We start from the raw sequence: 14,643 nt of genomic DNA, 5'->3' as shown, positions 1-14,643 counted from the left end.
CTGCTCTGTATTATTCCTTTTAAATAAAGTTGTTAAGAAGACAAAATTCATCTGTAATGCTAGCGGTCCACAGGAGTGGTCACCTTGGGAACGGGTGCAGTGGGAGCCTCTGTGGGGTTGGTAATGGTCTTGTTTCTTCTGGGTGCTGACTCCTTGATGCATTCACTTTGTAGAAACTCATTGAACTGTATACTTATAGTTGTCAACTTGTTTATATATTTCAGTAAAAAGTTAAGAGTCTTCTTTTCCCTCTCTTCCTAACCCACACCCTGTTGTTAAGTCTGTGTGTGGTCTTTCTGTTTTGTTTGTTTTTAAAGCAACATGGCCTTCCACTTGCGAGTTTTCTTCCCCAAGGATGTGCTCAGCTGGGACACAGTAGAAGAAGATGGCTTCATAATACAGCCTGTGCTCATCCTTAGCTCGGTGTCTCCTTCTCTCAAAGGGTTACCTTCCCTCCAGCCCCACAAGGACAGGTGGCCCCTTCAGGGGAGAAGCTTAGCTGGAATGCTGGAGTATGTGTGTGTGTGTTTACATGTCTGTGATCATTTATAAAGATTTTCCCATATTTTCTCTGTTTTTCTGTTTTGTTTTTTTATGAAATCGTGTGGGTTTTTAAAATACCTTTTATTTATTTGTTATTTTATTGTCTTATTACTTCCTTACTGTGTACTTACTACTTACTTATTATGCATGGGGTCTTCACTGCTGCATGAGGGCTTTCTCTAGTTGGTGACGAGCGGGGCTACTCTTCATTGCAGTGTGCAGACTTCTCACTGTGGCGGCCCCTCTTGTTGCCGAGCACAGGCTCTGGGCGCACAGACTTCAGTAGCTGCAGCACGCAGGCTCAGTAGCTGTGGTCATGGGCCCTAGAGCGTGGGCTCAGTGGTTGTGGCTCATGGGCTTTGTTGCTCCGCAGCATGTGGAATCTGCCCAGACCAGGGATGGGACCCATGTCCCCTGCGTTGGCAGGTAGCTTCTTACCCACTGTAACACCAGGGAAGTCCTGGGAGAATGTTTGTGAGTTTGTATTTCTCTGAATGATTAAATTCAGTTGTTTGATTTAGGAAATTGGTATCCTTTTTGTCATCTGTTCTGGGTTCTAATACTCACTCTGCTTTCTGATTCTTCCATCCTGCTGTGAATGATTTCCATTTTAGTCTTCTTTATTTCCAGTGTTGCGTAGCTTTACTTCCTTTCCATACAACTTCAGAATTTAATTGCTTAACCTGTCGTCCTAGTAATAAATCTGACTTACCACTCCTCTTCTGCAGAGCCGGCACCTCCGAGTTTTCCGTCATCTTCCTGTTGGCTTCCCGGTTGTGCACCCAGCTGGCTTCCCAGCTAGCAGTACTGTTTGTACATGCCAGGTTTACCTAGTCATCCTCTGAGTCTCAGGGGGTTTTGTTCTTTCTGTTGTTTCTGTAAGCTAGCTTTGTAGTCACCATGGCTGTATTCTGTTTCCCAGTACTCATAATAATAAGTAGGATTAGTTTGTGAAACAAGGAGACTCATGACTTAATATGATTCAGTTAAGCAATGTTAAAATGTCCTGGAACACATGGCTTGATGTCTGGTTACTTAGTGCTGTTGTTGCCCTCGGGTAGTCTGTTTCTAGTGGTTTCATCTAGCTCACAAGACTGAAAGATGAGACCATGTAGAACTAGTTTATTGATTCTGTGTGCCGATATTTTGGGTGTGTTTGGTCTTTTCCAATGACTACACTTCTAGACACAGTCTATACTGAACAAGATGTGTGCTGAAATTGCGTTGTGGAATGGCAGCATCAAGATTGTGAAACTCACAATCAGCCCTGCCACTCCCTTCCTGGGTCCGTCCTTGGCTTCTCATCTGTGAATTGTGGCGCCAAGTACCTCACAAAGCTATTAGGAAGCTTCAGTGCCTGGTACTTAGTAGATACTCAGTAAATATTAGTTTACTTCCTTTGTGGAAGGGAATCTTTTGCTTAGATTATTCAACTAATAGCCTGTAGCAGTTCTGACTTTTTGTCTAATGGGATTCTTGAGACCCGTTCACTTTGGAATTAGTGATATGGCCTTAGTACATTCTCCATTGAAATGAATCCACAGAAGACATATCAGGAGAGGTGCCTGATTTTAAGAATATGATTAACATCTTTAAAATAGTTTTAGTCTAAGCATATATAACTTTAGGTACTGTTTTATTAAATGCAACATTAACCAAAACCTAAATAAATGAGAAGTTACTGAGAGTTGCGCCACTAGAGCCCTAGAGCCAACTGCCTTTATTCCTCTGTCAGCCGTCCTAGTCTGGGTTACTGGATTTTGCTGTCTTAACAGTTTTACAAAGGCATTTGCTTTGTTTCCAGGTGTAAAACAAAGGTGTATCCAGATAACCTTCCTACAACCAGTGTGGTGATTGTTTTCCACAATGAGGCTTGGAGCACACTTCTGCGAACTGTCCACAGCGTCATTAATCGCTCACCAAGACACATGCTAGAAGAAATTGTTCTAGTAGATGATGCCAGTGAAAGAGGTAAATTTTATATTTTAATGCCAATAATCTACATGTTTTGTCATTAGTGCTTATAAAACTAGCTGCTATCAGTGATAGTTGCTATCAGTTTAACCTAATAATTTTATACAAGCTTCTAATTTATCCTAAAAGTTATTTATGACATTTGGACTCATTCACATATGCAAACAGTTTACAGCCTTGTGAAACTTAAAATATTACTTTAATTAGCATTTAGTTGTATCACATCTTAATCTTGTTTTAAAAAGAGATAACTAAAAATTTATGCATAACAGTGGGGGAGGAAAAAACACAATTTTGTCAGGATTTTCTCCATGGGAAGCTCAGCCTGGAGTCGGTGGAGAAAGACTGGCTCTGATTTAGAGCCATGAAGAGAGATTTAGTGCATGGACAGTGGGAATCGTCCCTGCCAGCAGAGCAGAGCCTCAACTGGGCGAGTCCAGGCTCTCCAGGTTCTTCCTAGATCTTCCCATTTTCTCCATTCCCAAGGTCAGGCGTGGTGCATAAAAGGGTGCACAGAAGGGTGATGAAGGGCCTTGTGGGAAAGTGGTGTATAGTATGTCTCTGATCTCATGATGAGTCTCTGCAGTGGCTCTGGCCCAGACATTCTTCCATGAATCTCAGAATTTTTCACGGGCTTTTTTGTTTTTCACAGCACAGCTGTTTAGGATCATTGGTGTCATGTGCTTTCCCCAATATTCCTATACTCACATGAGAAAAATTTGAAGGGAACTACAGAAAATGGCTCTTCCCTGCTTAAGCAGCTTGAAACTTCATGACTTATCTTTTCAACCTTTTTTTGTTGTTATCTTCACCTTTCTTGCCTAATCTCTCATTGCATATGCTAAGGTAGTTTAGTCAAGTATTATACCTTCTCCTTCCTATGCCCACACTAAACATATACATTTAAGCATGATGAAATTTAATTACTTCCTATCTTAACTATTGGGATTAATTTGCACATTGATAACAATTTAAATCATCTTCCTTTGCCAGATTGTTGAAGTAAAAATAAATAAGTTATAGCCTTGCTGTCTCAAGGGTTTTGTAGCTTACTTCCTTAATCTAATCAAGGAGATAGTTTATAATTGCATAAAACATTTAATAATAATAGCTACTATAATTAATGTCAAAATGAATGAGAGCGGTTATAAATTAAGAATACCACACTTAAATAATTACTATTGACAGTAGACATATAAATTTCACCTGAATAATTGTTAGCTAGGAATTAATTAATCCCTCTTTTAGAAAATTAGCCAGAGTTAGTTTAGCAGCGATATATAAAAACATTTCTGTCCTCTGAGTGACTGACTTATAAGTTGAAACTTTTGAAATTAAATGTTCCTTAAGGAGAGATATTTTTCCTCAGATGAAATGATTTGTTTTTATATTTCCCTCTGTTTTCGCCATCATTTTGTTGCAGGCCTGAGAAGGCTGTGTGAAATAGGAAGTTTTTGTGGGATATAGCCTAATCAGAAAGATGCATGTGTCCACAGCATGAAGTGGCAAAGAAAGTCACGTATCCCAGTTATTTTTTCCTCCCTCATGTAGGCCCTCCTGAATCACCATGGCCTGTGTGAACCTGTAATTGGAAACGTGTGGGCAGGTGTCTGCCTCCCTGCTCCGTCGGGCTCTTAGTCACTAAGCAGGTCTGAAGTGTCACTGCACAGCTCTCACAGAGAACTTGGTTCTTCTGCGTCTTCTGGCCTGGAAAGCCTCGGGTGTTGTGATCACCGCTTCTGATGCTTGGGAACCACTGGGCGTTGTGCTGTTGTGGTCACAGCTGCAGTCCTGCTGCCCAGACTGAGCATGGTCTGACCTTCTTGTTTAGGTGGTAGCTATGGGCCCAGGAACCAGAGCCAGCTCTCTAAGTCTGCCCCTTCCTACTCATGAGGCCCAGCCAAGGCACCGTTATTTCTCACCCGGCTGATGAAATAGACTAGTCTCCCCATAAACACTGTCTCCCTGAAGAAAGCTTTTAAACATGCAGACCAGACCACATCACTTCTCTGATGAAAACCTTTCCTCGAAACAAAGACCTACTATATAACACAGGGAACTATATCAGTATCCTATAATAACCTACAATTGAAAAAAATATGAAAAAGAACCTGTATGTAACTGAATCACATTGCTGTACCCCTGAAAACATTGTAAATCAACTATACTTTAAAAAAAAAAATCATTCCTCTGAGGCCTGCAACTATACTTCAGTTAAAAACAAGCAAACAGCTTTCCTCTAAGGCCTGCATGACCTGGTCTTTGCCTGCATCTCCAGTCTCATCTTGTAAATCCCTGCCCACCCTGTCCCCACAGTTCAGCTCAGATGTTTCATCAGAGTCAAGTTACATTTAGAGAGGCCTTCCTTGACCTCCCAAGACCAGGTCATGTCCCACTGAACACCTCTCAGAACACTCTGTACTCCACAGCACCCCCCGGAGCTTTACCAGTTTACACCCACCCCCCCAGGCAGGCACTATAACTCCATCAGGAAGGACTGTTTGCTCACTGATTTCTCCCCAGTGTCCACGGTGCCTGTTACATAGTAAGCAGTCCAGAATATATTCAGTGAATGAAGGGAAGAGTAATCCCCAGTCAGTTAATCCTTGTGTTTTCCTCCTTGTCTGCATAGAGTTCCTAACTAGGTTGTGTAGCATGCGTAGTCTGCTCATGGCCTCAGAGTCCTGGATTTCACAGTTAACCTGCTGAGACATCAGTAGCTCCATTTATTAAGTATGAAGTAGGTGCTATAATTATCCCTATTTTATTGTTAGAGCAAAATGAGACTTAACCATAAACCTGGGGGTTGGTTGACCTCTTAACTGCTATGTGCTTCTGTCTGTCATAACTTTACTATTACAGATCTATAATAAAGACGGAATCTGGATGAATCCCTAGTTCATGTTCAGAGTTATGCAGTTGTCATCTCAGAAGGGTATCTTAAGGCTTAGAATTGATACAGTGTTCTTAATCTGACATGACTATTGTTTTTCTCATTTTACACAAAAGGAAACAGGTTCTTATTTAAGTAGGGATTAGGAATCAGGTTTATTAATATTACACTCTAAATTCCTTGCTCTTTTGAGTTCTAACTAAGATTTCTCAGTTGTTGCCAGGAGCAGCGAAATTTTCCCTGACCTTTACTCTGCCAGCCTCACACTGCCTGAGGTAGAGATGCCTTGGGATCCATTTATAGACTAATAGCTGTAAAGATACCTAATAAATAAGATTCTCCCTTATTTTTAGATGACGTTGTATCTTCTAATCATAATCAGTTAACCCCCATGGCTTCATTTTCATAAAATGAGTTTTGAATAAGTAGTTCTTAGTGACTGAACTGAACTGAATCCCCCTCACACGCTAGTAAAGTAATGCTCAAAATTCTCCAAGCGAGGCTTCAGCAGTACGTGAACCACGAACTTCCAGATGTTCAAGCTGCTTTTAGAAAAGGCAGAGGAAACAGAGATCAAATTGCCAACATCCGCTGGATCATGGAAAAAGCAAGAGAGTTCCAGAAAAACATCTATTTCTGCTTTATTGACTATGCCAAAGCCTTTGACTGTGTGGATCACAATAAACTGTGGAGAATTCTGAAAGAGATGGGAATACCAGACCACCTGACCTGCCTCTTGAGAAATCTGTATGCAGGTCAGGAAGCAACAGTTAGAACTGGACATGAAACAACAGACTAGTTCCAAATAGGAAAAGGAGTACGTCAAGGCTGTATATTGTCACCCTGCTTATTTAACTTCTGTGCAGAATACATCATGAGAAACGCTGGACTGGAAGAAGCATAAGCTGGAATCAATATTGCCAGGAGAAATATCAATCACCTCAGATATGCAGATGACAGCACCCTTATGGCAGAAAGTGAAGAGGAACTAAAAAGCCTCTTGATGAAAGTGAAAGAGGAGAGCGAAAAAGTTGGCTTAAAGCTCAACATTCAGAAAACGAAGATCATGGTATCTGATCCCATCACCTCATGGGAAATAGATGGGGAAACAGTGTAAGACTTTATTTTGGGGGGCTCCCAAATCACTGCAGATGGTGACTGCAGCCATGAAATTAAAAGACACTTACTCCTTGGAAGAAAAGGTATGACCAACCTAGATAGCATATTGAAAAGCAGAGACATTACTTTGCCAACAAAGGTCCGTGTAGTGAAGGCTATGGTTTTTCCTATGGTCATGTATGGATGTGAGAGTTGGACTGTGAAGAAAGCTGAGTGCCAAAGAATTGATGCTTTTGAAGTGTGGTGTTGGAGAAGACTCTTGAGAGTCCCTTGGACTGCAAGGAGATCCAACCAGTCCATTTTGAAGGAGATCAGCCCTGGATGTTCTTTGGAAGGAATGATGCTAAAGCTGAAACTCCAGTACTTTGGCCACCTCATGCGAAGAGTTGACTCATTGGAAAAGACTCTGATGCTGGGAGGGATTGGGGGCAGGAGGAAAAGGGGACGACAGAGGATGAGATGGCTGGATGGCATCACCGACTCGATGGACGTGAGTTTGAGTGAACTCCGGGAGATGGTGATGGACAGGGAGGCCTGGTGTGCTGCGATTCATGGGGTTGCAAAGAGTCAGACACGACTGAGCAACTGAACTGAACTGAATCCCCCACCTAGTCCTGAGCACGTAATTCTCTGTCAGCTGTTAGGAAGACACCTAGTTTGTAGTCATATTGCATGAGAACCACAAAGATGTTAAATAAAATGCCAAGAAAAGTTGTTGAATAGCAACTTTTTTGAGCTACCAGACCATGCATTTTTCATTTTAATGATAGACAAGACATAGTATCATAACTTTCAAAGATAACAGGACTCAGGGATTAGATTGCTTTGATTCTTAAGATGCACTTCAAACTAATTCTGGAAGGAAGACTTACTGGGAGATGCGTTGTGATAACAGTTGCACTTGACTGGTCTAAAGTACTAGAATATAACTCATACCTCATCACATGAGATTCGTCAAACTCTGAACATAAAGCAGTTTAAATGTGTATCAGGTTGGGCAATTCCACAGTCCTGAATTTTTCCCTTGGTTGTTTCCTTTCAGGATTTCTTGCTGTGGGTGAAAAGATGGGCTTTGAAGTCAGCAGACCTGATTTGACTGTTGGATCTACTCCTTAATAAACTGTGTCATCTTGATCAGTTCATTTAATATTCTAAGCCTTAGAATTTCATGTCTAAAATAGGTTTGATAACATCTCATAGGGTCATTATGAGGATTAATGAAATAAAGTCTGTAAAGAGCCTGGCATTATACTAAACAGACATAAAAGGGTAAAATGGTGCTTTTCATCGGGATTGGCATCACCCTCACCTTTTTACTCAGAATCAAATTATAGCTTTCTGGTTCATAAAATCATGGTTATCAGGTAGGAGTTCTCCCCATATTTTTCAGATACTCTATTTTTAGCCCAGATATTTTAGAAAATGTGTTAGCAGACATGGAAAGGATCGGTGTTCTGGTGTAGTGGACATAGAGGCCTTTTTTCTCTTTCACTGTTTTCATAGCCCTGATTATTCCATTATTGAATCAGTCAGGTCTTACCACTTCCAGGGAGCAAGAACCATTTCACTCCTATTTGTCTTTCCCTCTCCAATATGTAGGAAGCCCTTTGGGTTCCCACATTTAGAATTTATCCCCTTAATATACCCAACCACCCTTATGGAGATCCCGTGGACAGAGGTAGTCACAGGCATCCTGGTAGCTCCATGTCCAGATTTTCCTTCCCTGTAGAGATTGTCCTTGTACTTCTTATATGGGGACAAAGTGGGAAAGACATTTGCCCACCATCCATTGCTTCTCTGGCATAACTACCAGAAACTAACCTGATCTGCAACTTCTCTTTGCCTTGAGGAAGTGGAAACTTCTCTGCTTTTTTCTTTTTTAATTTATTTATTTGGCTGCACCAGGTTTTAGGCATTGCACATGGGATCTTCAGTCTTTCTTACAGCGTGCAGGGCTGTTAGTCACAGCTTGTGGGATCTAGTTCCCTGACCAGGGATTGAACCTGGGTCCCCTGCATTGGGGTGCAAAGTCTCAGCCACTGGACCACCAGGGAAGTCCCCCTTGTCTGCCTTTTAAAGTCAGTTATGTACTCTGGAGGCAGGAAATCCTTGACTTAAGGGCACAGCCTCTCTCTGAACTCTCCAGGATAGCTGCTGATTTTCTTTTTCTCTTTAGTTGCCCTTCCCTCTTGAAAGCTCTTTTACTTGGACCAAACGGTCTGTTAAGGTTTCTGTTTGGTCTTGCAGCTACAGCCCAGCATTCTCTTCTAGCTTGACCTCACTCCCCAGCTCCTGCAAGAAGAACTGCGTAGTCAGAGACTGTGACGGTCTGTAAGACAATTCGCTCCTGTCTTTAAAGAAACCACACAGTTTTTTGAACTCTTAACAGCTATTGTGTATTCGTTCCTTCTCGCTATTGAGGGCTGGGTTTAATTCTATTGAATCACGTTCTTTCTGTTCCTGATCCTTAAGCGTGATTTAAAAAAAAGAATTGAGCCTGACAGAAAGCTTCTTCAAGAAATGTGGTAACATGCCTTTGACTGAGCCTGAGCCCAGAGGCTCTCCCCTAATGGCTCGCGTAACAAAGGAGAGGCAGTTCTGGCACATTCTGTCAGGAAATAAAAAGCCTTCCTGGGTGAACTGGGTTTGTGAGTCAGGGAGCCTCACCTACAGTGCCCAGTAAATACATGTTGAATGAATACTGCAATCCAAAGTTGCTTTCCACCTGGGCAATGCCAGCTCACAGATTTTTTGTGTTACTTTCTTATTTGTTTTATTCCTTTTCAGACTTTTTAAAAAGACCTCTAGAGAGTTACGTGAAAAAATTAAAAGTACCCGTTCACGTCATTCGAATGGAGCAGCGTTCTGGATTGATCAGAGCTAGGTTAAAAGGCGCTGCTGTGTCTAAAGGCCAAGTGATCACCTTTTTAGACGCGCACTGTGAGTGCACAGTGGGGTGGCTGGAGCCTCTCTTAGCCAGGATCAAACACGACAGGTAATTTTATGGGATTTATAAATTGCTTTCAGTGCCTTTGTGTTAAACTATGGTAAGTTGCATAATTCTGTTTTAAAATAAATATAAAAACATTTTCTTCTGAGTTTTCCTTTTAAATACCTTTGAAGAATGCTTGTGCTCAGTTCCTGGGTCGTGTCCAACTCTTGTGACCCCATGGACTGTAGCCCACCAGGCCCCTCTGTGCATGGGATTTTCCAGGCAAGCATACTGGAGTGGGTTCCCATTTCCTTCTGCAAGGGATCCTCCGAACCCAGGGATCGAACACACGTCTCCCGCATTGGTAGACAGATTTACCACTGGGCCACCTGAGAAGCGCCATGAAGACTGCTCTAGACTAAATGTGAAGACCACATTCTAAAGCCTGGAAGCACTGTTTGTAGACTGTCTTGTTAGTGAGGATGGGTTAGGAGACGTGTTGCTAGGATGTTTATTGTCTGCTCTCTTCACTGAACAGGAGCAGAACATATAGACACTTATCTCAGGGCTGGTAGGATAAAAAGCCCTGTACTCGTGCCTGCTCTCTAAGGCTGCCATGAGGGTGTGGGCAGGTCATCTGCTCCCTGCATCTTTACTGAGACTGTATCTCTCAGCCTGTAGCGCAGAGTTAAAGAGGGTGAGGAGATACACGTTGCCCCGGAAATGCTTGATTGTATATGAAAAATAAGCACTGTAATCTCGGCTAATACAGGTGGAACATTTGGAGCAGTGCAAGCTCATGGTTGCAGTCTTTCATGATGCAGTTTTCAGAGAATTGTCTACTGCTGGGCTCTGGCTTAGTTCCTAGGTATCAGGAGAAACCTAACTAACTTCATTCTGCAGGGCCTAGGTTTGTTGCATCTCTGCTTGTCGTTGCAGTTTCAGCCAGAGGCTGGCCGTGTCAGCTTAACATTAAGATTTAGATTCCAGCAGGGTAAACCCTTATTAGTCAAGTTGAGCATGCGTGCGTGCTAAGTTGCTTCAGTCGTGTCTGACTCTTTGTGACCCCGTGGTCTGTAACCTGCCAGGCTCCTCTGTCCATGGGATTCCCCAGGCAAGAATACTGGAGTGGGTTGCTATGCCCTCCTCCAGGGGACCTTCCCCACCACCCGAGTCTCTTATGTTTCCTGCACTGGCAGGCGGGTTCTTTAGTACTAGTGCCACCTGGGAAGGCCCAGGAGCTTCTCATTGCATCTATTCTGTTTGTAAGCAAATACTGGACCTACATCTCTCCCCTTTCAAAGATGAATTGCCTGGGCAGTGAGAAGATACAGTAGCTTTAGGAAGGAGAACACTGCCTGAAAAAGACATAGGATATCTGTAAATTGTTTTCTGTATGTAACAAATGACTGATTCAGGAAGTGTTTTTTTGTGTAAAGACAGTCTGTAACCTTTATGAAGCAGGAGCCTAAACCCTTGGAGAAAGCAGTGTGAAATATGAAATATGAAAGAGAAATTGCCTGAAATAACAAACACAACAACTTCCAGTTGGGCCATATGATAGATGAGGTATCCTGAACAACTTTTCCAACTGAAAAAGCTAAATTCTGGATAAATACAAAACAGATTTTTAAGTGCATCACCAAGTTGGCACTAAAGTAAGAAATTTTGCAGCTCTCAGAACGAAGTACATACAAGTAAGTAGTCCAGACACTAAAGTCAGCTTTCACTTGTAGGGTTTCCTGCTGAACTTAGGGGATATGGATCTTCTACCTTAAAAGACAAACAGTTGGGAGGATAGGAGCCAAGGCCAGGGCCCTGCCTACAGTGTGAAGACAAATAGCAAATATCTGCATAAAGCTAGGCTTCCGTTGTCTGTACTTCTGGGTTAGAATGAGAAGTGAATTCTATCACACCAAAGGCAACCTGGCTGTTTCAACCTTGATATGGGGTGAAGGAGGGAAAACAGATCTCTCCTGAGAATTTGTAAGCAGGATACAGAAAAAGGGGATACCAGTTCAACTTGTTTTATGTGACTAGTATAACCTTGATAAGAAATCAGAAAAGAAGTACATGGAAAATTATTCAAACCCACTGGTGAACCTTAATACAAAAATCTCACACCATCAGCAAACTGAGTCCAGCTGGGATTTATTAACAGCGTATCAACATATATAAAAAACACAGGGTTCCCCAACTTCCAGGACCTAATGCCTGATGATCAGAGGTGGAGCTGATGTAATAATAATAGAAATAAAATGCACAATAAATGTAATGCACCTGAATCATCCCAGACCCACACTTCCCTCACTCCAGTTTAATGGAAAAACTGTCTTCCATGAAACCAGTCTCTGGTGCCAAAAAAGTGGGGGAACACTGATAACATATCAGTATATATGTATATATAACACATCATTACTACTTGGTTTAGTTTAATATTACAAAACCAGTTCACAAAGTAGATGATGTTAACGTATTTCTGAAACTGTGATTAAAACCCTGTCATTAAAACTCTGTAATCACTTTAGTAGATACAGGAAAAAAAAAAAATGTTCATTTATGATTAAAATGAACATTGATCTGTGATTTAAAATACTTAGTAAACTATTACAGAATGGAAATTTACAAATTTTAGAAAGGATAGCTAAATATACACTTGTTAACTGGCAAACATAACAGAGAAATGTTGAAAGTGTTTTGCACAAGATAAGGATGCCCTGAATTATTTGTATTACTCAGTATTATTAGAAGCCTTAGATTTTGCAATAATACAAGAAATAAAGGTGTAAGAATTGGAAAGGAAAAATAAAACGAGTGCTATCAATTGCAAATGATGTGTTTTTTACAAAGAAAAGTAATCTATACACAAAGTAGTAGAAATAATAAGAATTTAGCAGTGTTGCCAAATATAAAATCACCACAGAAAAGTCGGTTGCTTTCTCCATACCAGCAGGAGTAGTTAGGAAATATAATGTAAAAAGAAGAAATGATACCATTTATAATAGCAATGGAAATCATAGGCTGTGATTAGAAATATGTTTAACAAATGATGCATGAAATTGAAAATTGTTGAAATTCACTGGAAAATAATCTGAGCAGAGAGAAGGATAATGTTAATGGATAGAAAAGTCAATAAAAAAATGTCATTTTTCCCCACCTTGATCTGTAAATCAATGTGTTTTTAATTGAAATCTCAGCAGAATTTTCTTGGAGAAACTGGCTGATACCGACATTTATATGGGAATAAATATTTTTTTAAAACAATAGCTAAAATACCCATGAAAAAGAAGAGTCAAGTACAACTGGGCCTGTCCTACTAGATATCAAGACTTATTTTAAAGCTGTTTAATTGTGGCAGTGATGTGTTGATGCAGGGTTAGACTAGTGAAACAGAGCCAGTCCCTGTTCATGTGAAAACTTGACTTAAGACAGAGCTGGCCCTTATGGTTACAGCAGACTGTGAGGTAAGGAGCACTAGGACAGCTGGTCACCCATAAGGAAAATAAACGAAGTTGGGTACTTGCTGCATGAAAATCCAAAGTCAGTTTCATGAAGACTAAAGACAAATGTGAAAGGCAAAAATACAATTCATTTTGAAGATAATATAGGAGAAGATGATTTGGGAGTAAGGAAAGATTTCTTAAATAAGACACCAGTCAGATGGGGAGGATACTCTAAAATGTGGCTCCCAAAGGCTCTGAGAGGGGCAGTGTTCCTTAGAAGGAGCTGTGGTCATGGGTGGTTTTTCAGGTTCATAAAAATTGCAATAACCAAAAGGAAAAAAATTTTAGTGTGTATGATCAGACAATTTATATGAAGAAATACAAACTGCAATAAAAAAAAATTATCATTCTAATAATTAGAAAATATAAATTTTTTTAAACCCAGAGATACTGTTTAATATTATTATAATTACACAGTTGCAAGAAAATAGCATCCAAAGTTGATGGCATTATAAGAAAGCTGTATATACATCTACATAAAACACTTTGGGAAAGCAGTAATGAGCAGTGCCACAAAAAATTCTTTCCTTTAATTTACTAGTCTTACTCCTAGAAGTTTACTCTTCAAGCAAAAGTGAAAAAATATATATGAACATGACCCCTTAGTTTCTTAATAGCAAAAATCTATAAGAAACACAAATGTCCAAAAGTCTATTTTTTAAGAAAGTTATTAGCTTAAAACTGTTAAATAGGTGGTCATTAAAAGTGTTATTTTTTTAATACTGTAGAAATATTTGAAGTACTTTTCATGCGGCAAAAAATGTAAAAAGTCTGAATGGAAAAGAGGTGGAAGGTTATTTTCGATGGGTTATAAACAAATAGGATAAATGATGCTAGCTTAGCAGGATAGAGTGGGGGATTTTTTTCACCATTGTCCTTAACATTATAGAATGCATTTTTATTTTAAAAACACTTAGTATATACTTGTTATGTAGTTGTTATGACAGACCTCAAAAAGGAAAGTTTTCAAAGATTTTTCATCTGCTTTTATGATTCCAGGAAGACAGTGGTCTGTCCCATCATAGATGTGATCAGTGATGACACTTTCGAGTACATGGCAGGTTCTGACATGACCTACGGCGGGTTCAACTGGAAGCTCAACTTTCGCTGGTATCCTGTTCCCCAAAGAGAAATGGACCGAAGGAAAGGTGATCGGACTCTTCCTGTGAGGTAATTGATTCGTCAAACATTTTCCCCAGAGTGTTACTGGTGGGGGATTGTGAAGCTTCGGGAATCACATTAGAAGGATTTTTAAATGTATTTTGAAAGACATGAAGGATTTGTTCACCATATGTGAAGTTAAGAGCCATTTTTCATTTATTTGAAGTAATATCATCATTTATTTGAAATAATGTCATTATTTCAAAGATGAGTTTCTTTTTTAAGTGAAAAAATAAGTTCAAATTTTTCATTTCTATAAATTAGTACCTATGAGAAATGACAGTGACATGCATATGTTCTTTCATTTCTACATGAACAACAGTTTGTAAATCTGTAATTTATGCTTTAATTCAGTCACTAAGGATAATAATATTCAACTTAAACCATCCCTTCAGTAATTGTAAGTGCCAAGATGTGAAAATATTGCCTAAAACTGGGTAATAAAATGTAAGACTTTAAATTCAGACATCTACCATCTGACAAGGTTAGAAAAAACTTGTTTCAAGTATAAAAATAAC

The 14,643-nt window shown here is 40.1% G+C and overlaps 1 protein-coding gene across 2 annotated transcripts in view; it reads left to right on the top strand.

The window, feature by feature from the left end:
* The window catches only part of GALNT1 (polypeptide N-acetylgalactosaminyltransferase 1), a 67,336-nt gene that overhangs the window by 30,083 nt on the left and 22,610 nt on the right, over positions 1–14,643 (top strand). Inside the window, exons 1-4 of one of the 2 annotated variants that reach the window (XM_052660346.1) lie at positions 394–512; positions 2,348–2,514; positions 9,317–9,524; positions 13,964–14,134. In XM_052660346.1, the coding sequence (XP_052516306.1) occupies positions 505–512; positions 2,348–2,514; positions 9,317–9,524; positions 13,964–14,134 (554 nt within the window). In that variant the 5' untranslated portion in view covers positions 394–504. Of the gene's footprint in view, positions 1–393; positions 513–2,347; positions 2,515–9,316; positions 9,525–13,963; positions 14,135–14,643 lie in introns of those variants that run through there. The other variant, XM_052660345.1, reaches the window with a different exon arrangement.

This window comes from Budorcas taxicolor, chromosome 22 (genome assembly GCF_023091745.1).
Source record: "Budorcas taxicolor isolate Tak-1 chromosome 22, Takin1.1, whole genome shotgun sequence".
NCBI lineage: Eukaryota > Metazoa > Chordata > Mammalia > Artiodactyla > Bovidae > Budorcas > Budorcas taxicolor.
This window is presented reverse-complemented; position numbering and strand designations above follow the sequence as displayed.